The following is a 27,159-nucleotide window of genomic DNA, read 5'->3' as shown; positions in this document are numbered from 1 at the left end:
TCATGAGTCTGAATGCAACACACCGATATAATTACATTATTGTGCTTACTTTGGAGGACCATGGCTGCAGGCAGTTGGCATAGCAACGCACAAGGAAAGCCATTTCCTGGGTAGAGAGAAAGCTTCCTTCTCTAAATAAAAAATTCCTCTTAGGAAACAAACGGCATTGCTGCTTCCTGCAGAAAAGCAAGACACTGTAGTCTGTCTCTTAACCTGCAAGGCTCACACTCAATGCAGTTCTAGTGATGTAAGTGGATTTCTCTCTCACCCTCCCTCTCCCTATATACACTGAAATATTCAGCTCAAATAGTCCTCACATTCCTTAAGGCTCGCCCCCTCCTCTCCTTAACCATTTCACTCATTAAGGTAGCGATGGACAATTCAGATAAAGTAACGAGCTCTTGCCTGTGTTCTATCAGCGGCTGTAGGTTAAGCAAGTCTCAGAGGGATGGGATCCATTGATTGCTGACTCCAAATAATATCACTGAAGACAGGGTGGGGAAACGGAGAGAGGACTTACTCGAACAGCTTTGAACTAAAATACGGTCTTTCACCAAGGTGAAGGCACGAGGGTAGACGTGACCCCTTCCCCACCCTCAAATATCCCTGTGCTCGAGGAAACAAGTGTCCACCCAAAATTCACAAAATGCACATTTAAGAGGCTTTGTATCAATTCAGAAGATGTGATTTTCACAAACACCCATGCACATGCACACACATGTACACTCACACAGCGCCTTGCAAATAATATCAAAATAAACCCACTTGGGCTCTTAAAAAAAAAAAGAAACTGAATCAAACTTCTTTTAGAGGTAGGAAGCTGACATTTAATAAGGCTATGTCACTCTACCACAAACTCTTAATTTTACCCAGGTTCGTAGGTTATTTGAAGAGACAGCATTATAGTCGGCATTTCAACGCTGAAGCACTGGTCAGCTGCTCATAGTCACGTCCTTCTATAAATTGTATACAGAACAGAAAATAGATATGGAGAATCTAGCAACTTGAATAACTGGGAAATCGCGAGAGCTTGCTAACTTGTGTTTCTATCTACCTACCTAACACCACACCCGCCCCGTTAATTCTCCTTCCTTTCCCCTCACATCTAAAGCAGCCATTCCCTCCACATCCATGTTTCGGACCCTATTGCCCCCCACTCCACACACCCCTTTCAGACTGCTGCTACCCCTGTCCCATTTCTCCCACGTGTGTTCAACCTCTCCTCCACAATGAGACGCTCTCGGCACTGGCTTTTAAATATGTTTAGGTCTTTCCCATCTCAAAAACAAAGCAGAAAACCTTCCCCAGATTCCACATTCTCCCATGACTACAGTCCAACCTCTTTCACAGGCAAATCTCTCCAGAATCACCTACACGGGGTTCCATCATTCCTTCACCCCACTGACTTCTCAAAGGAAGGACCACCAGGGTCCTGTTGCACAGTTGCGACATCCTCAAGTGACCCTGCACACCTTTCTCCATGTCCAATCCATCACAATATCCCACTAATTAAGTTCTCTACCTTTTCTAAAATTCAGATTTCTCTCCGTCTCTACTGCTATCGTACCACTTCAAACATTATTTTTTGCCTTGAAAATTGCAAAAAGTCTCCTTAATGAAGTGTCTGGATTTAGTTCTAACCTCATCCACTCAACGCATTTGACATTCTGCCTCTGAGATCTTTTAAAAATGAAAACCTGGCCATTTCAACCTAACCCACTGAGCTCCCCGACTTTCAAATTAAGACGCATCAGTGGCCTCCCATGGTTCTCAGCACACAGGCTGCAACTCTTGTTATAGCCTGCAAGACGCACATGTTTTCAAGACCTGCCCCGTATTCACCCCCTCCAGGTCGCCTGGGCTGCTCCTGCTTCCTGGAGTGGGCAAGAGGCCCTTTTCACACACTGTTGCCCCATCTGGACTCCCACCCCAGCTCTCAGCACACACTGGCGAGATGCCATCCAGCTACCACGATATCGCCATGGCTACCCACACATACCACCAACACATTACCATGGCACTGTGTATCGCTGCCCCATCATGCTGTGGGTACACTTAATCATGAAGTTACTTAAGCAGTTAGTACCTGCTCCCGTTGCTACACTCTGCTCTCCGCGATGTCCGGCGCCATGTTTGTCTGTGTGCCACCGGACCTGCAGTGGCCAGAAGACTGCATGCTGTACACACCCACATTCTGTGAGTGACTCAACTCCCAAAGGACCGGGAATGGACATTAGCAAGACCATATTTGATCTTATAAACTAGTTCCTATCAAAATCCCAAGTTTTTTTTTTCTACAACAGACAAAGGATATATTTAAAAGCAAACGGTGCTGATCTTTGACAAAAGAGAAAAGACAGTACAATAGAGCAAAGACAGTCTCGTCAACAAATGGTCCCAGAATAAGTGGACCTCCACATGTGGAAGAAAAAAAAAAGTCTAGAAACAGTCTAGACACAGACCTTCCACCATCCACAAAAATTAACTAAAAAAGGATCATAGACCTAAAGGTAAAACACAAACTATAAAATTCCTACAAGATAATAAGAGAAAATGTAGATGCCTTGGGTATGGTGATGACTTTTTAGATACAACACCAAAGATATGGTTCAAGAAATAACAAATAAGCTGGACCTCACTAAAATTAAAAACTTCTGCTCTGTAAAGGATGGTATTATGAGAATTAGAAGACAAGCCACAGACTGGGGAAAAATATTTGTAAAAGACACATCTGATAAAGGACCCTTACCCAAAATATACAAAGAACTCTTAAAACTCAACAATAAGACAAAACTTGATTTAAAAAATGGGCCAAAGACCTTAACAGAAATCTCACCAAAGAAGATACACAGATCGGTAACACGCACAAGAAAAGATGCTCCACATCATCCCTCATGAGGGAATGCAAATCAAAACAACGAGACACCACTGCACACCCATTAGGGAAGTCAGAATCTAAAACACCGACACCACCAAGTGCTGGCGAGGATGTGGAGCAACGGGAACTCTCATTCACTGCTGATGGAAAAGCAAAATGGTGCAGCCACTTTGGAAGACAGTGTGGTGTTTTCTTACAAAGCTGAATAAACTTCTACCTGACTACCCAGCAACCTCACTGCTTGGTGTACACCCAAAGCAGCTGAAAACTTATGTCCACACAAACACCCGCACAGAGGTATTTACAGTGGTCTTTTTCATAACTGCCAAAACTTGGAAACCACCAAGATGTCCTTCATGTATAAATAAACTGTGGTGTGTCAAGACAAGGAAATATTATTCAGCGCTAAAAAGAAACCAGCTATCAAGCCACGAAAAGACAGAGACTTTAAATGCATAATACTAAGTGAAAGAAGCCAATCTCCAATGCTACAGACTAGGTATGATTCCCACTATATGACATTCTGGAAAAGGCAAAACTATGCAGACGAGAGATCAGTGGTCGCTGTGAGGGGTGAGAGAGGGTACAGAGACGGACAGGTTGAGTGCAGAGGAATTTCAGGGCAGAGAAAACACTCTGCATGATATAGTAATGATGGAAACACGTCATTATACATTTGTCCAAACCCACCTGTACAACATCAGGAGTGAACCCCGAGGAAAACTATAGATTTTGCACGAATATGATACGTCAATACAGGTTCATCCTTGGTTTAGAAAAAATAAAAGTACCATTCTAGCGAGTGAGCCTCCGTATCTGCGTGGGCAGAGATGGATGGGAAATTTCAGTATCTTTTCCTCAATTTTGCCGTAAACCTAAAACTGCTCTAAAAAAAATTGTCTTACGGAATAAAATTCTCCTGCAAGCTACAAGGAGAAACCTTGAAGACACTATGCTAAGTGCAATAATTCTGTCACCAAAAGACAAGCACGGTACGATTCCGCTGATCTGAAGTCCCCAGGGCAGTCAACTTCCCAGAAGTGGCGGGGATGGTGGGTGTGGGCTGGGGACGGGAAGCGAGGAGCTGTGTTTAATGTGCACGGAGCTCCAGCTGGGGAAGTCCCAGCTCCAGAGACGGACAGTGGCGATGCCTACATAAGGTTGGGGATGTATTTAACGCCACTGACTGTACACTTAAACATGGTTGGAAAGGCTAAATTTTAGTGTTACACGCAATTGATGACACACCCAAGTGAAAAGGGCGACCCAAGAACTAAATCATCAAGGTCTATACCTGTCACCCATTGAGCCCGTGTCCCAAGTGTCCCTGTGGCAGAAGTTCCTCTCCAGGAGGGTTTAAGTCAAATCAGCCCCATGTTGACGGGGGCCCACCTTTTAGATGAAGGTTCGTCTGTCTCTGCTGCTCATGTCTCCAGAAAAACGTGATACTTCTCTGCAGAAGGAAACTTGCCTAATAGGGGAGGCTGACAGGTGAAGTGGAGAACCACACCCCTGCCAGGCGCCCCTGCCATTCTGTGTTGAGACTCATATGATTGCTCTCGCCCCCTGGCCTTGTGCCCAAAACCTACATATTTTAAAACTCATGAGTGCAATACCTAAATTTTACCACCCATTCTACTCTGTACATTTCTGTTTTTTTTTTAACATTTCTTTTTTTTGGGGGGTAGGTAATTAGGTTTATTTGCTTATTTATTTTTAGAAGAGGTACTGGGGATTGAACCCAGGACCTTGTGCGTGCTAAGCATGCTCTCTACTACTTGAGCCACACCCTCTCCCAACCTTGTACATTGAAATACAATTATACCAGGTTACTATGTGCCAAACGCTGCTTAAGAAATGAAATACAAACTGGAGATTTAAGAGGATCCCATAGTATAGATTTTACACAAACAAACATAAATCACACTGAGCCTGAATTTGGGGTATGTTTACCCTATTCCTTAACCACCTGGATTCAGCAAGTAGCATTAAATAAATCCAGCTAGAAAAAGGACAATGTGACAACTTGCTGCCTGTGTTAGGAACATCTAATGACTTGCAAATTATCAGTAACAAAGACCCAAAAGATCGAGATTACATACACACTTCAAGAAATTACTTAATGTAAAACCTTCCCAAGCTACAGTGAGAACCACTGCATTCATTCACTTTTTCCAACTAAAGTATTCCTTTTCTAATTACCATGAAATTGAGAAAAATGGTCTGTTCTCAGTAATTATTAACCACATTTACGATTAGTATGTGTTTATTTATTTATAATATCTATAGTGTTTATCCATAGATCTCCATTTGCTTTACAAACATTTCATTAAGCTTGGTCAAAACCCAAGGGAATCAATAAAATAAAGTATTCATCTTTCATAGAAAAATAAACTGTATAGGATTAAAGAGTTCGTACACGAAATAGAACTCCGGGTTTCTATTTCATTTCCTTTACTTACTCACTATCCAGATACTGATTTTTTCCTCTCTTCCCCCTACCCTAGAGGAAAAACTACAGCGGTTGGAGGAAATCTGTGGGAGAGGCAGGAAGAATTTCTTCTTCAATACTGGGAACAAAATATTCTACAAATTTGATTCCCAATGTTTTACTGTTCACCAAAGAGAAGACATTTAAAGACGCTATTTTCTATATGACCACACCAAATCCATTAAGTACTAAGCCAACGCAAAATACAGTTACCGTGCTCAGTATGGTCAGAAGTTTCACTTCTCTTTTCCTAAACCCAATACATCCCTCTATTAGCATTATGATATCTTTCTTCAAAAAATATGATGATCTGACAAATTCTTCACATCGTAACTCAACTCTACGTTTCACATCATCTAGCCCAGCCCCAGGGAAACTTCAGACAGGTGCTCCCCCCACCCCACTACACGCACACACCCCCTCCTCACAGAGGAGATCCAGGCTAGAATTTTTTTTTTTACTTTGACCAATAAAACAGTACTTCACATTCATTATCAAAATTATTTAATTATGAAATAAAAGGAGAGATACCAACACCAGGCCTGATACATAATAAGTGTTGAATAAATGTCTGAGTTTAATTTAAATACGGGCTTTAGAAATACTAGGAATCGTGACTTGAATTAGCACTTTGTATCAGAAAGAGCTAACTGAGAGTCCAAGAAAGATCACCCAGCTACACTCTAAAGACAGGTTCCAAAGATATCCTGGGGCTATTTTTTCTTTAATAACAAAGTACCTGACTACAAACTGCTTATGTTGCACCTGACTCCTAATTGGAGCACTAATGTAACCTACCTGTAATAACCATGCTCAATATTTACACGGACCGTGTTAGAAGAGGAAGATTAAAGAATGGCACGAAATGGAGACACGCAGAAAAACCAATAAAAATAAGCCTGTAAATCGGTAAGAAATTCCAACACAAAGATTGGGGGTTTTCAAAATGCACTTATTTGAAAAACAAACAGACTTTAACGGCTGATTTAACAAAGCTTACCTCATTCCCCAGAACCTGTTTTAAGAAAAGACCAGACTTCATCTCCAAACACTCAAGGTTCAGAGGCGGAGTCCTTGCACATGGGCCGCAAATCATTTCACCGCTTTTTCTCAGGGCCGGGCCTCAGCGTGGCTCCTGACTTCAGTATTTCATTGAGCAACATTCCAAATGTTAATAGAGATGGCTATCTTTATTACTAATTTGGCATGTGACCTACTCCCTTATGATGAATGTTTGCACGAGCACCATAAATTGTTAATTATCCCTTTATTTTTAACACAAAGAGAAATATTGGCCAGAAATATTGGAATATGGAATGTAATACTGGAAATACGGGAATGTAAGTGCACTGAAGGTGGGGACTGCACTACGTTATTTTATTTCTCTGATACTGTTGGTGATAAATTATGTTTCATCCCTAGTACTCCACACACAGCAACTGCTCAAAGAATGAAGGCAGAAGTGATTCCACTTAAACTTTTTCAAAAGTAAGCTGTGAAGTATCATCACGCTGGCTTTAGGATGAGGAGACAGGCAAAGGGCAGTTAGTTGTGCAACCTGAAAAGATGTCCAATGTGCCTGCTGACAAAATTCGGTGTTTTAAACAACTTGGCAGGTGCAAAGGGCAGGTGAAAATCAGCAAATCTAAATGTAATGGGGATAAATACAAACACCTCCAGGTGCACCATGCAAACGTCACTCGTGCAAGCACAGGGCGGGGAGATGAGGCTGGAGGCCTGATTCACGGTGGGGCGGGTGGAGGCGGGAAGGGTTACTGGTGAGAGCGAGCAGGCCTAACACGCTATGCGAGTCGATGCATGAGGACTTAACGCCCTAACGTCACGTCAGGCCACACCCAGACACACAAGGTCTGGGCAGGGAATATGGGAGGTTCTGCTGCAGCCTGCACTGCAGGGCCTGGCAGGGCTGTCTGTACTTCACAGCAGCCCGCCCACAGTGAGTAACTGTGACGTCCCAAACGGCAGAAAACCTGCATGATTAAGGTGTTCAGAAAAGTTCTAAGAAGTGAGGAATGTGTAACCTGGAGAAGAGGCTTAACGGAGCAGGTCTCTTTAAATAACCTGCAGCACAGTTACATGAAAATGGAATGTGAATATTCATTTGTGTTGCTTTAAAAGATACCTAGAACCATAAACAAAACTGACAAAGAGGCAGAGTTCAGCTAAACATCAGGAAGTTTCTTCAGAATTAGAATTAGGTCTTTCCTACAATAAACAAGAACCACTGAGATGTACAAAACCCTCACTTTGTACCAGGCAGTAGGGGACAATCTTGACACATGTGATGTATGGACTGTCCTGCCAATATCAGTGCTAAGTGTAATTAAAGATCTTAGAGCAGAGGATGCCAATGATGATGCAGAAAAAATAAATAAATTGTATTTAGTGGATTGACTGGGAGACTCCTCAAATCTTTTCAAGTTAAGGTCATCTTATGGGAACACGGCTGTTTCCAAACATGGGCTGCAGCAAGGTGGGAGGAGGGGTAAAATGGCTCAGAACGACAGAAGGAGAGAGGCCAGCTGAACGGAACTGAATCGACCACGGGATAAGATTTCCTGGTGGTAACTTCCCTTTATTCCGAGATCCCTATCATCCTACTTTGGTGGTTGGAGAGGGATAATAAAATGCCCTTACTTCTTAAAAATAACAGTAATAACCAAACAATAGTTTAGAGGTTTTCTTTTTATCATCCCTCACTTTGCAAATTCAGTGTTTCCAAACTTAGAAAAAGGTAAGTAAAGGGTGATTTTCTTAATGGTGGCAATCATCTGAATTACTCAAAGTTGTACATAACTAGAAATTCAGTTTTATAGAAGGTTTTTAACCCCTCTGAAATCATTTAATATATGTTTTCAATATTATTAAATATCACCAACACACTTCCAGTGTTTTCTGGTGCAGAAGCTAATAGTTTCAAGATGACTTTTTTTCCTTTAATCTCTAAAAACGACTACTTATAGACAACTCTAAGTTGTGCTGGTTCATTAGTCATACTCACAAAAGATCTTCTAGCAAGATTTGGCTTGTTACTTACAATATGAGTGGACCCAACATTTAAAATACACTAATTAATGACACAGTCATCCTTTGTTATGTAATGGTGCTAATTAGCACTGAAAACCCTTTTCTGTATTGGGATGAGGTAGAAAGGTTAAAAGGGGAAACAATGCTGTGCTTTATTGGTGAGAGATGCAAGGTTCAAAAAGGGAAAACCTAATTGCAACAGAAAAGACTGAGGAGTCAATCGAAGCCCAGCCCACACTCTGCTCCATCTCTTTCAAAGGTACTTAACAGGTCGGCATTAAAGTGGCTGAATTATTTGATATCTCTCTTTTAGATCAAACTTAAAGTGTAAGTAACATAAAAGCAATACATGTTAAATTCACTTTTAAAATATCCTGATTTTATGTGTCGAGAACAGAAAAGACCTGTGTCTTTGTTTGGCTCTGCCTGAGGGACCATGAACGTTGAACATGTCACTTGACACGATGACCTTAGGATGTTTCTCTCCTAACTGGAGACACCATCACGGAGCCTTCAGAACTGTAGAAAGTTCTGACTGACGAAACATACGGAAAAAACAGCAGCCATCTGGTATATATCATAAGCCTTCAATAAGGGTCAACGTTACTCCTTCCAAGATAGTCTAAAAACTCAAGTAGCACTGAAGGGTTGGCCAACCCCCTCATTAACGCCGGACAGACGGCCAGGATTAACCTCCTTACGCAGATACCCTTGTATAGAATTGTTAACGCAGGCGGATCTATGATGCCTCTGCTAGAAATATTAAGTGATGCTAATTCTGGGAGTTGGCTCCAAAGACAGCAGCACAGAACCAAGATACTGCTGACCCGCTGCTGCAGGAGCACAGCCCTGTGCACAAGGCACACAATGACCAGCACGTGAGATGCTACGAGCTTTCAAAGACTCAAGTGACCCTGCAGGAATTTAATTTTTAACAAACACGTTCTCATTTTTAAAATCTGATGTCTTCAAACAAATAGCAAAAGGTGTAAGTTTTCACAATGATCCAATAATCTCCATTGTAAAAGAAAAGGGGCAGGTTTTATACAAGGCAGCATTCATCCACAGACTTCACTACTAGGAACAGAGCTGGGACCGCCCCTCTGATGTCATTAAATATATTCCAGACAGGAAATGCTTCCAAGTAAATTTGCCTGGAAAATAATTAAATATAGACGATTGTCTGAACATAGAAAATATTTTAGATGCCACAGAAATTTTTTAAATGTTCTCTTGAACAAGGAGCCAGTCGCCCAGTATGACCACATGAGCTTAACATGACATATTCCATCTTCCTTTTCATAAATGAATAAACAAACCACACATCTGATGTCTCCCTCTCCTTAAAAACTCTGAGAAGGCAGAGTATTTTACCCATTCATATTTTAGTTGCACTCTGAAATTTTCAATTACTGCCATGCTGATATTTTAAAAGGGTAATACTAGAATATTTAATTGTATGTATCAGACAATTACAATTATTAGAACTGCTCACAACTGGCCCGGAGATTTATCTCCTGATTGTGCCCTCAAGTCACAGTTCACAGTATGAACACATAACCATAAACCTATAATGAAACACTGAACAGAGTAAGGAGCCTTCACGCATTCGTTCTACACTTGACTCCAAGACAAAATGGGACAGGACAGGAAACAAGAAATCAGGTATGACCTTCAGAAATCATCCTGGTTAGTTCAACAGTGTGGTAGACATAAGCAAAATGTGCTGGGCATTATATGAAATGCTTCCTAAAAAACTCCCTTAGAGCAAACATACAACAAAACCTGTTTTTCCTGATGGCTTGTATTTTACGGGTAACGTAAAGCAAAATAAAATCTGCTGGACCAAAATTTTTAAACATACCATTCGATACAGTGGGATTTATAAAGACAAAATCCAAAACTAGTAAGATATTAACATTACACAAAATAGTAGAAAGCATGGCATTTACAATAAAGGTAAAAGTACAGTAGGGAAGAAAATGAGACCAGTATTAAAAGGGGAAATTTCTCTAAGTGAGAGGTGATGCATGAATCCGCTGTGACCACTAACCCCACAGAATATTCCCGCTCATCTCAGCTTTTACCAAAGCACCCCCACCGCCTGAGACCCGGGAGCAGGGGCGCCACTTCAGCCCCTCCTGAAGGCAGCTCTGCCCTTCCAGACAGTCTCCTGCAGCAGCTGACGGCCGACCCACACATTCCCAGCGCACAATCCTGAGTACCGAGTCACACTCTGTGATGACAAGGGGAACTGGCCACTAGTGTCTCAACAAAAGCAAGACAAGTGGAAACATCTGAAAACAGCATATTTATTTAGACAAAAAGAGCCAGTAAAAAGAGAGAGAGAGAGAAAGCTACTCAAAGTAGAGCCTAACAAAGACAGAATCCTGGAAAAACAGTACGAAGGTTTGAGAAGAAGTTTTAAATACATTGCTAGGTATTGGTTATTTATTTTGCACTATCAAACGGAAACAATTTATAATAGATCACCCAAAAGATGTTGTTGAAACTACTGAGGGTGGTGATATTCTTTGGAGGGTATGTGGGTGGGTGAGGATAGCAAACACTATCTTATCGGTATTAGCGGAAAACCAAAAGCTCACTTTCAAAGGTTACCCAGTATCAGAGTGGCGGGGTATAGCTCAGTGGTAGGGTGCATGCTTGGCGTGCACAAGGTCCTGGGTTCAATCCCCAGTGCCTCCGTTAAGGGGGAATAAAATTTAAAAATAAAAAACTAAAGGTTACCTCACAGACACGTTACAGTTATGACTAAATCACACTTTCATGACACAAATTTTTGCATAAAAATTGTAAGTATTTTCTAATTCCACATAATGGCTCATAAATATCTTAACAGAGAAGGGCAGTCAGAGAACTTTCTGGAGGGGAGAGGGGAAGGGACTTCAAAAATAAAATTCCTAAAGAGAAAAATGCTCTAAATGAGAAATGCTGAATCAATTATGTAAAAGTATCTATCTTTAAAGATTGCTACAGTAACTACAAAATGGATTGCTGGTAACCATCCAGTACAGTTAATGTATTTAGAACACAATTATTTAATGTAAAGCATTTTTAAATTCTTCTGATTCCACGCCAAGTCAGTTTGGGACCTTCCCATTTCCTCCCGGTTTCTAGAAGGAAATTGAGCACAAGACGGAAAGGAAGCAAGGGAGGAACAAGGCCGGAGCCCAGATCAGGGCCGCCCCCGGGCGTGCCCTCGGAGTGCTCACTCTCACGGGGCCGCACCTGGTGTTTTCATGGAACACTCTTTCTTTCTTTTTTTTTTCTTTTTTTTTTTTTCTTTTAGTTTTGATGGAGATCCTGGTGATTGAACCCAGGACCTCATGCATGCTAAGCAAACATTCTACCATTGAGCTATACCCCCGCCTCCCATGGAACCCTCTTTTTATGTGAAAGAATAAATAATGGACAAACTGTGGCTATTCAGACGTGGGTATCTGGTAGGTATTTTCTTGAAAATGAACAAACTGAGCTTTTCACTTCGAGGAAAACAGCTGACAGCACTTTGGCAAGGATAAAATTTTAGCTTTCTAGTCAAAATTAGCCTTTGGGAAAACGTATATCCAACACCAAAAATTTGACAGCTTCCCAATAATTAAAGCCTTTTTTAATGAGACGGTAGTGATAGTAACAAATATGATTTTTTTGATACAGTATAACATGCCAAAATTTGGAAGACCTAAATTCAGTGACCAACGTGTGATGTTAAAAACTCACGCGTGAGCAGAAAGACTCACTCTGTCTGTAAGACCGATGGGTTTTGATAAAAAAAAAAAAATTTAAAAATCTCACTGATGTGAGCTTTTCCTGCTGCAACTGAATCTTTAAGGAATTACCACTTGTCAAATTTTGGTGCAGTGTATCAGTAAGACTATTTGAAGAGGCTGTTCAGAATATCCCTCCCTTTTCCAACTGCCTGTCTGTGTGAGGCACAGACTTGCTTCATGTATTTTACACACTCCAGCCAGAGGAGCTGCTCACAACAGACTGAACACGGACACAGGTAAGAGTCCTCTGCTGGGCCAGACGTTCAGTGTATTTGCAAAACTATAAAACACCACCACTCTGCTTACAAATTTTTTTGTTTTGTAAATAGTTATTTTTCACTAAAAAGAAAACCTTTATGTTAACGGATGATGGGTTTATTATTTTTAACTAATCAACAAATATGTATTTTTAAGTTTCTCAGTTTCAATTTCTAACATGTAATAATAATTCATGTAAACGAAAGCTGGCTGGAGACTACAAAAGGTTTTCAGAGTGTAAAGGAGGAGTTCCGAGATGGAAAAGTTTGACACCTGCTGCTCTAAGAGATGAACTAGAAAATCATCAGCCTCTTGGCTCTTCTTCAAAATCATGCCAGCAGCTGTCCTGAGATTCCTCTGAGACAAAACCCTGTAAAATACTACCTCAGCTCAACCTTCTCACAACTTAACCCACCTGCAGCCAGCACCAATACTAAAGTCAGCAGCGGAGGTTAGGCAAACGTTCGTCCCGAGCAGAAATGAGGAGACTGAAGCTATCAAGTGCTCATCAGGGATGCCCACTGTCAAGCCACATTACCATCAAGGGTACCAGTGAGGCCCAAGTACTCTCTGCATCACGGTTGGCTGGCATGTGCTTATTTCCTAAACTAGCAGGTGGCGGGGGGTGGGGGGTTATAGCTCAGTGGTAGAGCACATGCCTAGCAGGCATGAGGTCCTGGGTTCAATTCCCAGTACCTCCACTGAGAAAAAAAAAAAGTAACTAAACCTAGTAATTATCTCCTCCCCACCCCGTCCCCCCCCCAAAAAAAGGGCAAAATGATCTTCCTTCTAAGAGCTTTCCTGAGTATTCCAAAATTCCTGATGATTCAAACAGCTTTTTGACGGTTCAGTTTAAAAGTCTGCATAAAGAAATGGACAGAAAGTAGAAGGATGCCAATATCAGTGAAAGGGAAATCTTACGGCTTATTTTGCGATTTTAACCTTATTTTCTAACACCCGTAAATGCCTTCTGGATTGTACCAAAACCACAGGTGACCAATTATGACTGCAATCTGCACAGACACCTGAGTAAAAGTCAAGTCAACCTGAGTATTTTCTTTTTCATCTTCAAACCTTTCCCTTTGGAATTACTCGCTTATCGCTTGTTCCAATTAACAGTTCGCTTTTCAGCCTCAGCCCACTCTGCGATCGTGGGATTTCTCCCCTGGGCCAGCAACTCTAAACTCCACACCACATCCCACTGCCACCTCTGTCCCACTTGAAAGAGAGAAAGGGAGACTTAAGGAAAAAATAAGGCTAATTGACGCCACTCTAAGCCCATGAGAAACGGCTCTAATGCAAACAATTGTTCAGCAAGGCTTTTTTTTAATACATTCTATAATTATTTTTTCCAAAATATCAAAAAATGTCTTCAGCCTATGTGTAATTTTAAAAATCACAAAGGCTACAAGGTACATGTCAGCTGGGCATGTGCAGGTCACTCAAAAGTCTACTACCAATATTCTTAATACTACTGAACTGTACACTTGACAGTGGTTACGAGGATAAATTTAATGTTTTCTAATAAAATTACATGTTTTTTATTAAAAAAGAAAAAAATGAATTATGCACTTTAAATGGGTAAATTGCATGGTATGTGAGTTATAACTCAATAAAGCTGTTTTTTTAAAAATATGTAAGTTTGTTCCTAATCAGTTTTTTTAAAAATAAGGGTGGGGGAGTTTGCTATTGAGATATGGATAATGATTAATTTTTTGAGAGAATAAGGAGGAAAATTTATTTACATAAGTATGTACAAAATAGTTGGCATTTTAATATTATTTTAATATGAATAGTTAAAACTTTCTTTTCACAAGTGATGTAAACCTAACAGCCATACATTGAATAACATGCTAAAGTTTCTTCCGAAGTTCAGTCAGCAGTATCTTCTAGCTAATAGAAAGGTATTTTAAGTTAATTATGTTTTAACACAGGATTCAAACTCAAAAGAGAACATTTCTAGTCACCCAATATTTCAAATAGTGAAAACAGATAACTGAGAACTGATAACTTAATTGTAAAAAGGTCAATTCAGCACTGCTGGGAAACAGGTCTGAATATCACAGTGGATTTTCCCAAAGAGAGGAGACACTTCTCAAACCAGCACGAAGCACTGCAAAATCTCATGACAGAAAAAAAAAAAGAAATGAAAAAAGAAAAACAACATAAGAAACGAAACAGCTAAAGATGAAAGGACCTCTGCTGCTGAGACGAAAAGCTAAATTTTAGCCAAGTGTATTTAGAACGTGAACAGGCACAGAGAGCCACCAGTATTCACCATCAGAGGCAGGACAAAGTGGCAGTGATCTTTCTGACAAATAAATTGCTTGAAATACTGCATGACTTGCTACACAACACCCTTATTACTTTCAATTTCCAAGTGCAACCAAAAGATGGGTCCAATTATGACATCAATACAAGCTTTCTTTCAGAAGGGAATGAAAGAACAGTCAATCCCAGTGGACACGGGAGCTCAGCGGCAGCGATGATGTCATAGATAAAAATAGACACCCTCCAACAGAAGCTGCAACGCGTGTCAACAGCACACTGCACACGGCTCTCAGCTGCCTGGCGTGGATGTGCAAGGCGTGCTGTTAACAGAGCAAGATCAATCGTTTTCTGTTTTGCACTAGTCCCTGATTTCACTTCAGTTTCTAAACATACCCTACAGTGTCCTCTCTCCATCTGTATAAATTAAGTCAACACAAATACCTGATTATAACTGCGAGAGAGAGCAGCAGCCCCCCCAGTGGGAGGAGGCCGGGAACACGGCAGCCGCTCCAACGCGCTGCACGTTGACAGAAACAGCAGCTCCGGCGGCCGGGCTGGGGCGGCCACCTATTGTTCAAAGCCCTTTCCACAGGGAGCCTTCCGCAGGGTTAGAAAATGCAACATGACCGAGGTGGAGAGCAGCTAGTAAACCTGCTGCTGACAGTCGGGAGAAGCAAGGGACACTTTTGACACTTCCTTTTTTAAAAAAACCCCTGCTGCAGATGTAAAACGTCAGGCCTGCATACAACAAACAGTACCCACCAAAATGGGGCAGCACGGGGTGGGGGGCACCCATCACTCCTAACAGTCTGTCCACACCCTCCTCTCCACTCTCCGCCCCCAATTCTGTCTTCACGTTTCTACTGGGCTTTCCTGGATGAAAGATCTTCCTTTGAGCCAAGGTATGAAGGCCATTCAAGAAGCCAAGCCTGACTCCTCAAGGTGCCCGTTTCGAAGCCTCCATGATACCCAGACTTCCCTCTACAGCACCTGCCCACGTGTTTATCTGTATTCTGTGTGAGACCACAGGGCAAGACAGGCAGATTCCGCCTCTCCTGTGGACGTTTACAGCCATGGAGACTGGCACACCTGAAGCAAGGCGGGCACGAACAAACAGTCATTAAATGGATACAAACGTCTACCTGAAAATCCTAACTCGGCTCTCCTCTCTGCGATACAAGAAAGAGAATACACAAGTTTTCTGAAACTCCATCCTATTACAATTCACAGAGAGGCACTGATGATGGTATTGACGACAAAGGCTTTAGACTCAATTAAGCAAACAAATGCTTGATGAAAAGAGTAAGAATGAAGAATAAAAATATTCAAATAATTAAGAAAGTTCCCTGTATTTGAATAATTTCTGTATAGGTATATAAGCAGAGTTTAAGTATCACCATATGAATAAATTAGTCAGCGGGGTATGGTATGAACTGATTGTTATCAGTTAAACCCTAAGACTTGAATATTCCAGGAAATTTAGTAGGTACACAAGTCATTGATATATTACACGAAAACCACATTTTCTTACTGTTAAATAGCAAATACTGGATTAAACTAGGAAGACCTCAGTACAAAGTTAAACAATAAGGGACGAAGCAAAGCCATGAAGTGAGGGAAACTACTGCCAACTTCTAACGCAAGAACAGCTCAAGTCAGAAAGCCTACTGTCAATTGTGTGTGATCACTGTGATTTTTTCATGTTTCAAGATCTGAATTTTTAAAATTAATGAAACCTACCAAGAAGTCCATAGCTGAAGATGAAACCAACTTAAATCATTCACTTTAAAGAAAATCTACTTCAGAGATATGTAAGCTATATATGTACAGCCTAGGAGTGATTCTACAACCATAAGGAGAAACAGGACTTGTCTTATTTTATTAAAAGGAATAATCTTATAAGGACTCATTTTCATAAGCCTCAGAAAGGAATCAATCTATTACATTGGTGCTATGTTTTAAACATATTTTATTATCATTGACATTAATAAAAAGTCAATCCCATGATGTTTTTGTGATATTACACTGTACTCAATTTAGGTTTTACACAGTATTTTCACGACTTTTGTACACCTGCACCAAGAACTTTAAGCTAAGCCTAACCTACTGAGGAAGTCAGCACACAATCATCCGACGGCGCCCTGAAGTGATGTTCCCGTGGCAGAGGACCACCACCGAGATGTGTGGGAGAGGTCTTTTTCCATGACGGGTGGGTTCTCTCTATTTCACAGATGTTGCATTGGGTGAAACTATGTTATATTGTGTTTGCATCCTCCTATTTCAAATTTGTACAAAGGAAAGCCACACTCTGGGGGGCCTGGAGGCGTGGAAGTGGGGAGGCCATCAGCACAGCACATCCAAGCGTGGAGAGCATTTGAATCATGCCGTCGGCCTAGGGAGGCTGGAAATGGAGGCGATACCAGCTGGTACCCGTGACTTCCACGGTTCAAACGGGACATGTTCTCTTTGTCTCCAGTCTAATGTCTCCGTGTAATGTTTGCTCTTTCCAAATGAGGAAGAGGGCAGCGCTGTTTTTTTTTTTTCATTTAAAATTTTTAAAAAAGGAGAGATGAGAGAGGGCAGACTAGCATCCCCATGACTCTGAGCGGGTGAAAGTTAAGAAGGGCCTTCGTCCCGTTAAGTCCTCCCACCTCCCCCTCCATGTTCATCACGGAGCTCAGATTCCCCTCCCCGCCCAAACTCCGGGAGCACACCGCCCATGAATGCAGAGAGGGCCTGGAAGGAGGGCTAAAATAAACAGTTCTCCCCCCAACCCTGCTCTGAACCTGCTGACAACGTAAATCTGCGCAAAGTCCCAAGTCAGTCCAAGACTGGCCCACGTGTTCCAGCCTCGGCCGGGAACGCCGCATCTGCGCCCTGCCTCTCTGTTCCCTTCAGCCACTCTGAGACTGAAAACTCACCCACAGCCTACTTTCCGGCAGCCTTACACACAGCCTCAACCTCGGCTCATCAAAATGTACAAAAACGCTGATGAAAGCCATCTCCCAACTTGCTTTCTCGCTGCATTTTAAAATGCTTATTCTCAGCAAACTCGCACACACGCCTTGAAAAAGCGACCCGAGAGCCCTCCACGTGGACTACAACAGTATCCGTGTTTCTGAACAAACTTACGATCACCTGATCTTAAATGCTGTAACACATCTAACTTTAAAACGTATGCGTAAGGTATACATCACAACTCGGTGCATATTTTAAATTCAGTTCCTAGTTCTTATTAGAGTACCTGGTCATTTCTCATATTAAAAAAGAAAAGGATTAGTTACATACTGATGCATCTTTTTTTTTTAAAGTTACTTATTTCTAAAGTATACATTTACCAGATAAAAGCTCAAAACATTGGTGCAATTAAAAAATTTTTATACAACTTTATCGAAATTTTATCAAACTTAAAAACTATCAATATTTTTTAGATTGACCACATTACTGAACAATCTTGCTTCTAAAATACAGTACTGCAATCATGCCACCCGTGGCATTTTAATACTTATTTTCTCGTATAGAACATAAAGTGACTGCCTCATTTTCATTTGAAAGCTTATACAAGTATTTCGTGCTTTCCGACAAGGTTACTGTAATAGCCAAAGACAATACACTGAGGGTGGACTTCTAATGTGAATTAAATTATTCATGGTCTTTTTCCTGGGCAATAAGAAAATACAACCATAACATTTTACTAGCTACTTAACCAATTAGTTTCCAGAAAGAAGTCAATTTTCCTTCCTTGACTCCAAATTCCCTGATAACCCCTAATTTGACCCAAAATTTCCAACGAGTAATACTGAAAATCATAAATTAGTCATGTGCTGGCAGGAAAAAAATGAGCAAAGATATTATCATAGGCCTTGATTAAAATACAGAATGAAATAACAGCATGAAATCTGGTTAAAAATAAAGCTCAAATAAGAAAACACAAGTGCTTTTAAATTATTTCCTGTTAGACCCAGCCTTTATTCTATCTGACTGAAATTGTACCAGTGGTCTCCCAAAATGCACTCACATTGGGATTCCTGAAATTTAAAGCTTTCATCAATAGCCTTTAAAATCTAAGTTTCTGATGGATTTCCCATAAAACTTTCACACAAAAAGCAACTAAAGACAGACAATCTGTCTGTCTTTTTCTCTTCATTTATTTGCAAAGTAGGTGAGTTAAGACCAGTGCTCTGCTTATTCTTACAAAAATATAGGCTGCACTTGTCTTTCTTCAAAGCAAGTAGACAATTTATCCCCAGGTCTACACAAATAAAGCAGCCGGTGCCTCCACCTAACTTGGGGAGAGCTTCAAAGTTTTAAGAGATTTTACTAAATCAGGGCAAAACACAAAAGAACAAGACCAAGCAAAACACATCCATACTACAAGCTCATTAGTTACAATGCAAATTCACAAATAAACGTGGGTTAGCAGTCGGAGACCACACACAAATTACAATACCTGGGATTTAGTGCATTCCTTTGAGCCAAAGTGAAATGAGTGCCATAGAGGAGGAAAGGGAAAGATGAACACTGTCAGACATGCTATAGGACATCTGCCAAAATGAAGACACTGTTTGTTACATCAGGTTAAGAAACGACCACACAGAATGGGCTCCTTGGGTACTGCTGTCCATGGTCCTTAGCCATGCACGCGAAATGCACCTGCAACCACCTGGGGTCACCTGGGCAGTTCAATCATGCGTCTTTCAGACAAACCTGTCCCCCTCGGTCCCTCCTCATGAGGGTTCATTCAAAAAAGAAACAGTTCTGTTTAGAATAAGTAAATGTGCCTTAGGGCTAATGGAGAATAATGATTTTTACTTAACCCTTTTGATCCTGTGGTATCAAATACAAAGCAAAATTCTGTTTTTTCATGTGTTAAAAATCATGTATTTAGGTAAGGTAGTAATTATATAAATATAATTTAAAGACAATCTTCACAAAAAGACAGGATCTGGTACTTTCAGTGATGGCTGTCTTGCGGCCCACCTAAACTCATTTAGTAAAATGGAAGCCAACATGTCACATTTGGAACACTGGTACCTGGCCCACCAAAAAGCGGGTTAAACTTTAAACCCTAGTACTGAATTTTCCCTCGTGAAAGTATCTGTTGACCAGATAAGACGTTTTAAAAAACTTGTTTTTAAATAGTAACCTCGTAACAATTTTTAAAAACTACATATTTAAAAAAAAAATCAGATTATAAAAAAAGGGAGTCATACGCAGGAGGTGACTGAAGTATTCCACAACAGGGGAAACAAGGGGGTGGGAGAGAGAAATAATTCTAATATGCTCCCCCCCAACTTAAGTGGGACAAATATGACTATAAAACCAAACCGATCAGCGTTAACACTGAAATTTTAGTAACCCACACTGTCACTAAGTATCTTACTATAAAATCTGGTTTGGAAAAGTAATTCCAAAGCACAAGGGGTATTAACAGTATTAGTAGATTGTAGTATTAATGTGGGCAACTATTTTTAATCCATATTTCCTTCTTCCATGATGCTACATCAACACTAAAAATACTACCTTTTTTTAATAGACAATGGTAACAAAAAACCTTTCATGGCTTTTTTTTTTTTTTTAAATACCCAGTCTCTCCAACAGGCAAACAAAGCTGGCTTTATGAGTAGCAAGAAGAAACCCTTTCCAAACGAGCTCAATGAAATGATTCAGCTATGAAATTCATGTTAAATTAAAACTTTTCGTGCATGGGCAGTGAGAAGGGTAGGCAGATAGCTGGTGGTCAAAACTGCATAAATATTCAAGTACAAAGGGCTCTCAGAAACAAAACATATAAAATATATCCCTTAAAGCTACTGGAAATTTAAGTACATAATTTTAAGCCTATATACATTTTCCCATGCATTTTTGCATTTATGTTTATTTGCAAAGAGAAAGAAAAGGCTAGGTAAGAAAAACAAATGTGAAATATAAAATAGTTGTCAATTACCTATCTTTAATTTTTTCACATTTTTATTTTATACTTTTATTCATATTTTTATTTTATTTTAAAATTAATTTCACATCACTCAGTCAACAGAATTACAAGTATAGACAAACCACGTTTAATCTTATTATGTCATACGTAAAACTTCCAGTTCCTCTCTTTTTGAAAAGAGAAATCCTCAAACATATGTGCCACCCTTTTGGATGGGCCACCGGGGGACACGTGCACAGTGCACTGAGCAGAGAAGGAGTAAGAAAAACGAGGCTCTCAAACTGACGATACTGGGGTCTCATACACATCACTCATTGTCTGCGCCTTGGTTTCCCCAAACATAAAAAGTAGTCTATTTTCTTGATATTTATGATGTAATTAACAATGAAATGTTTCAGACCGTCTGTAGGTCGGGCTTTTAAGAAGCATCATTTCAAATTACACTCTCGCTTCATTGTATTAAAAACAAAAAAATTTTTAGGTAATAGTCTCACAGTAGTATTAAAAAGCCATGAAAATAAGAAGTAATTTTTAGAGAGCTACATTTGAATAAAAAAACAGGTAGGATACCTGCCCCTGGCAATGGGGAGGAGGCCAAAGTTTTAGATTAAGGCAAGAACCTAAAAATATTCCAGTGACAACGGTACATGCTGACCACAGAGCTGAGCCTCAGAGCACATTTTAAGAGATAAAAAGGCTAAACAATGTCTTTTGATATCTTATTTCAACGTCCCTTAAAACTACTTCTATAATGTGTGTTTCCAGGAAAACTTGCATTTTGGATAAGTATATCACAGAAAGGAATTATGCATCAAAAAAAGAAAACTTATATGTCTTTTCACGAGACTCCCTTCAAGAAACTAAAGATAAATGAAAGTATTGTATACTTGGACAACTTACCGTGTGATAGCCTCTCGGCAAAGGTGGTTTCCCCACAGGGTAAGGGTCCACAGTGTCGATAATTGTTTGTCTTTCGCCTTTCTGGTTGATTTTTCTGAATCTCCTTCGAGACTGTCGATGAGAAGCTTGACGCTGGAAATATTCTTCATTTTCATCCATATAGTCTACCTGAAATAAAATCCCCCAAAATTTCATTGCTTCAAATACAACATCCCATGTTAAGATCAGCTGCAGAATAAAACTTACAGATAGTCCACACTCGTTCATTTTGCAAAGACATTTGTGGACAGGCTATCTCGACAGACTTAAGCCTTTCTGAGCTTCTCCGGAACTAACTGGTTTTGAGTAACTTTTCTTTTATAAAGAAGCATTTTCAGTTCCACTTGGGACAACATGGGTAATTCTTGAATTTCCTGTAGTTTCAAAGGGAAGGACATTTTCAGTAGCCTTTGTGCTGACTTCTTAGTGAAAGCCCTCACAGGATGCATCATCACACATTAGGAAAGCAACTGTCCTTTGTCTTCGCTAAAGTGCAGAGACCCTGATGTAGTTAATCTGAGTGAAAACAGAAAGCAAAAAAACCCCAAATCCGAAATGACTCAAACGTGCCTACGAGTGGAATGACTATGGTGGATTACCTAAGGGTCTCCTCTTCCTACTTTCATTCTATGGATTCAGTTTCTTTTTTCATACATAGTGTTGTTTCAAAAAATAATTTCCTCATTTTCAACATTTAGAAAGTGATGAATGGACGACCAGAGAATAAAAGTTACATCAGGTTAACCCTCGTCCTGCTTACACGACGAAAACGAGCCTGCTCCCCAAGGAGGCACATCTAGACGCCACGACTGTCTGTTCGAGGACTTCTGAGGATCACAAACCCTTCAGAGAAACACAAACCAGCAGTAATGGAGACCAAAACCTTGAGGGACTATCTCCAATGCTTCTCAAGACCTGTTGCTGGAAAGTCCTACGTCTCTGCCTCCACCTTTCTCATCCTGAATCTCTACTCGCCGGCACGCCACTTTCTCTGTTAAGGGTAAAGTCTGTGAGGTTTTACCAGAAGTTTTCACGCGCTCTGATGAGGAAGTTCTCATTTCTGACGAATGCCTCTTCTCCATCATAGGGAAGAAACCTACGTCTCCTCTGAAAATGAACTGCCAGTCATTCCCCAAATACTTCACCAAATGTGAAAGAAAATCCTCTGTCATCATCTATTTTCAGGTGTCATCCATTCACAAAATTTTCCTTCCTAGAGAGACACTGGACAGGGAGCACCAACTGAGGGTCTGTACAGGGCACTCCCTCCCATCTTCTTAGTTTCGTTGCCTTTTTTTTTTTAAGGGGTAAATATTGCCCTATCTTAACATTGCTTTTATATGAAAAGAAGAATGTGACAGGATTTTTTTTAAAGCATCAATAAAAGTAATTATGTGGCTAACATCTCTTCTAACATTATGGTTTTCTACATACATCTTATCTCAATATACTTTTTAAATCACACAATTCAGGGCAGGAGTATAGCTCAGTGATAGAGGTCCTGGGTTCAATCCCCAGTACCTTTGTTAAATAAAAAAAAAATAACAGTAATAAATAAATAAACCCAACTAACTCCCCCTAAAAAAAAAAAAGAAACAAAACAAAAAAATTTGTAAAGCGGGGGAAGGTACAGCTCAGCGGTAGAGGGCGTGCTTAGCATGCATCAGGTCCTGGGTTCAATCCCCAGCACCTCCATTAAAAAATAAAAATAAAGTACTGTGAAAATAAATAAATTAATTACACAATTCTGTTAAAAAGAGAGTTAAGACTCTCAACAGAGTGCCTAATTAGCATAAAAGTCCCCCAGATTTCTTTCGATTAAAGGAAGTGAACGGGGTTCCTTACGCTAATTGTTGCCTGAGTACATATCACTGTGACTCATTTAAAGTATCTCACTCATTCCAATCAATATCTGGAGGGCTAAAATCCTGCAATTCCAAAATTATCCCCAAACTTCAATGCAATGGCATTATCAGAGATTGATTTATAAAGTTCAAGCACCAAACATTTAGGTACTTGCCCCCTTTAATTTTATCATTTAACTGAATCATATAAATAATTATAACAGTGTGATTATAAACACAAATCCAGAAAGTTACCAAATAAATATATCTAAAGTTATAAAATACACTATTATAAGTAGTTTGTGAAAATGCTTTTATTTCGTAACTTTCTTGAGGGGAAAGTCTCCAAAGAAGCTTTCTTACCACAATCATTTCAGAAGGTTCGAGAACAATGCATTCACAGCCACGCCTAAAGCTTCCTGCAGAACGCTTGCCGAAACTAGAAAGAAGAAAAAAGATGTAAGAAACATAAATTGGGATTTAAGTTAACACTTCAGAAATACAAAAATAAAAAACAAAATAATTACAAAAAACACACACTGAAGAAAGAGAAACTATCTCAAATCACTGTCCACACAGAATGACAGGAAACCATCCAAATTCTGAAATCTCATGAATATTTTTCTGGAAAATTCCAGTATAATGTTTTTGAATTCACAATCTAAGTCATGCAGAATCATTACGAATGTGTTTTGTGTTAGGCTGTTTCAGATCATTCCCAGGTAGATGAAGATTTAGGTTTAGTCTAACAGGGGTGGGAAATGAATCAACGGCAAACTAGAAAAATATCCAAAGAAAGTATAAAATGCATACGATTCTCTTCTACGACTTAACATGTTTATGTTAAACATTTCTTTCACCTAAAAATGTACCTATTTTTCTAAATTTTCAAATCAACTTATTCTAAATAAGTTTAAGGAAAAGGTATCCAAAGGCAGGGCATTTAGCTGCAAAGTGATGTAAGTGGACCTGCATTCTAAAAGCCCCTTTCCTCCTGAAAACTGCACTCGTGACCTGAGGCCCTGCACCGCCGCCCTGTCTGGGCAGGCCCCCACCCGCTGGGCAGGCTGACTCCCTCTGACGCGCTGTGTGCCAGCCAGAGCCATGGCGAGTCCTTAGCCGTCCTGGCTTGTTCTGCTAATGCCCGCCCCACCCCTGCCCATTCACTGCTCCAAAAACCCTCCCTTCCCTCCAGCCAACACTTTAGGAAGCATTTTCCATAACCTATCTTTGAGAAAAATATGAGGGAACACCTCTTCCGGGGAACTATTTTATTGAGGATGTTCCCCCAAGTCAGTTAGGCATCTGAGTGACTCCTATGGAAATTCCTGCTTCTCATAACTCTCTTTGTGCGTGGTGGTGCACAATGGTTCACATATTAGAACCCAACTTTGGTTACAAAAAAAAAAAAGAAAAGAAAAGAAAAAAATCAGTAAAATGAAGAAAACAGGAAAAGTCAACATTCTCACTGTATCAATTTGGAACCTCCAGCAGACCCACCCGACAATGGTCTAAACTGTACTCGTTTGCAAAGTCATTAGGTTCAACCAGGCCCTCACTTAAGTCATTTCCTGCTCCATAATGCTATTTCTATGAAAATCAAAAGAACCATACTTAGCATATCTGAAAAATCCTTTAAAAAATATTTATATATACATTCATGCATACATATTTTCAAAGGATACATATTAAAGGGCTTTTTTAAAGTGGAAAAAAATTTGCCAAGAAAATATAATAATCCTATCTTCTTTGTCATGGTACTTCACATGCAATTAAAATGACCTAGGTTTTTAAATAGTCTCTTGGTTTACAATTAAATACCATTAAAATACAGAAAATCTTCCACACACACAGAATTTGGCTTCCAGTTCTGGATACTGCCTAATTGTAATTTAATTTTTTACAATGAAGCTTATAATTTACTGAAACACTATAAACTAAGAAATAATCTCAGTGTGTTAGTAAAATATATAGCAGGTTTCATGTCATCATTGCCCATTTAATCCTGTTATAGGACTAGGTAAAAAATATATAGTGTATGTTTAAGATTTATTGCTAAATAATATAGCATTAAAATCTAAAGAAAATCATATGACTTTAAGTTTTTCCTATTTTACTAAATTACAGAGCCAAACAAGTTTTATAAACATAATAATCAAATGACTTCCTTTTTTTTTAATTTCATGTAGTAAAAACAAGTGTTTGGAGTGCATACAATGTTCATATAACACTTAATAAAAAGTACAAAGCTGCTAGAATTGAGTTGCTTACAAATTTAGCAACAAAAGTACTAACATCCATCCACATGAATAAACTATATGTATTTATTTATTTTATGTCTAATTTCTACACCAGTGACTCCCTACTTCAGAATTAAGGCTATAAATCTTACCAATTAGCCATTGGTTCAACTTTACAGCTAAGAAGATAGTCACATACTTAGTTGCACTAACACTATTCCTTTAAGGATGAAAAGTTTGCATCCCCTGAGACGTGCCACGAAAATATATCTGAGTCTTGTGTGTCATGAGCTGCACTGGCACCTGGTGAAACTCTCTTTGAAGCCACGAAAGACTCAAGTTCTCTGACCATCACACAGATGTGAAGCACAGGAGAAATAACAGACTCTCGTCAGACTGAGTCTTTGAACACACTGAGGGGAAAAGGCCAATGCCCACAGAACACACTCTAGCAAGAGAGAATAAATTATTTCATCTATCCAAAAAAGCTAGTTTCAAACATAACCAAGAATCCAGAAGGAAAGAGAGGCCTCAAAATAGCCAAAGCGCAGGTGAATGCATATGCTGGACCTGGTGACAAGGCCTCACAGGTCCAGCCCACAGATGACTTACTCTTAGCTTATAAACAGGGAGGTGCGGTGGGATAGCTCAGAGGTTAGAGCACATGCTTAGCATGCACGAGGTCATGGGTTCAATCCCCAATACCTCCACTTAAAAAACAACAACAACAACAACAAAACCTTACAAACTAGGAGTTTATAAGGTAGGGATGGACGGAGAGTAATGGGAAATGTCAGCTAGAAATTCATCAAGTCCACAAAATATTTCTACTAACTGAGTCTTTGAAACGATAAATATATAAGCAGAAGTAAGTAAGCATCATTATTTTTATCAAGTTTTAAAAAAAACCCTTGACCAAGTTCTATATAAATAAACTGTTTTAAGAATAGAGTCCTGGAAAATAAGTATAGAGATAAAAAAGGAAACCAGACAGAGACATGCAGGAGATAAGATGCCCCGCAGATGATATTACGATCAATTCTTTTAACTATTTTAGATAATTTAGTAGCAAAACACAGAGAGGTATCTTCAGGTTTGCAAATGACAGAGATGTTTGGACAGTAAAGCACAAAACAAAGCCAGTAAGAATACAGTACAAGACATTTCATAAAGTTTTATGCACGTTCAAAAGAGCAGCAGAGGACCCAGTCTGCACAAGGAAGTACCCTATGTGAAAAGGGATCAAACGCACAGTGTGTAATATGATGGTGAACAACACAGGGTTCTCGTATTTTAGTTTAAAGTCAAATGAAAACCATAAGTCTTTATCAGCACAGCAAACAACAAATAACAAAGACACACCTCAAAACGATGGACACACTAGGAAGAAATGAGGAATGAAAACTACTATACACACCCTTACAGCAAACCACGTGAGTCTGTCATAAAGCACTGCCCTAGAAA

At 39.8% G+C, this 27,159-nt stretch overlaps 1 protein-coding gene across 10 annotated transcripts in view; it reads right to left on the bottom strand.

Moving 5' to 3' along the window:
- Window positions 1-27,159, bottom strand: part of RAPGEF2 (Rap guanine nucleotide exchange factor 2) — a 219,811-nt gene that overhangs the window by 85,695 nt on the left and 106,957 nt on the right. For 8 of the 10 annotated variants that reach the window (XM_074376793.1, XM_074376734.1, XM_074376744.1 and 5 more), the window contains 3 exons: window positions 23,819-23,894; window positions 21,573-21,740; window positions 19,188-19,205 (listed from right to left, as the gene is read on the bottom strand). In XM_074376793.1, the coding sequence (XP_074232894.1) occupies window positions 19,188-19,205; window positions 21,573-21,740; window positions 23,819-23,894 (262 nt within the window). The remainder of the gene's footprint in view (window positions 1-19,187; window positions 19,206-21,572; window positions 21,741-23,818; window positions 23,895-27,159) is intronic. The other 2 variants (XM_074376755.1, XM_074376737.1) reach the window with 1 other exon arrangement.

The sequence above is a fragment of the Camelus bactrianus genome, chromosome 2 (genome assembly GCF_048773025.1).
Source record: "Camelus bactrianus isolate YW-2024 breed Bactrian camel chromosome 2, ASM4877302v1, whole genome shotgun sequence".
NCBI lineage: Eukaryota > Metazoa > Chordata > Mammalia > Artiodactyla > Camelidae > Camelus > Camelus bactrianus.
The sequence above is the reverse complement of the archived record's forward strand: the minus strand, read 5'-3'. Positions and strand labels throughout refer to the sequence as shown.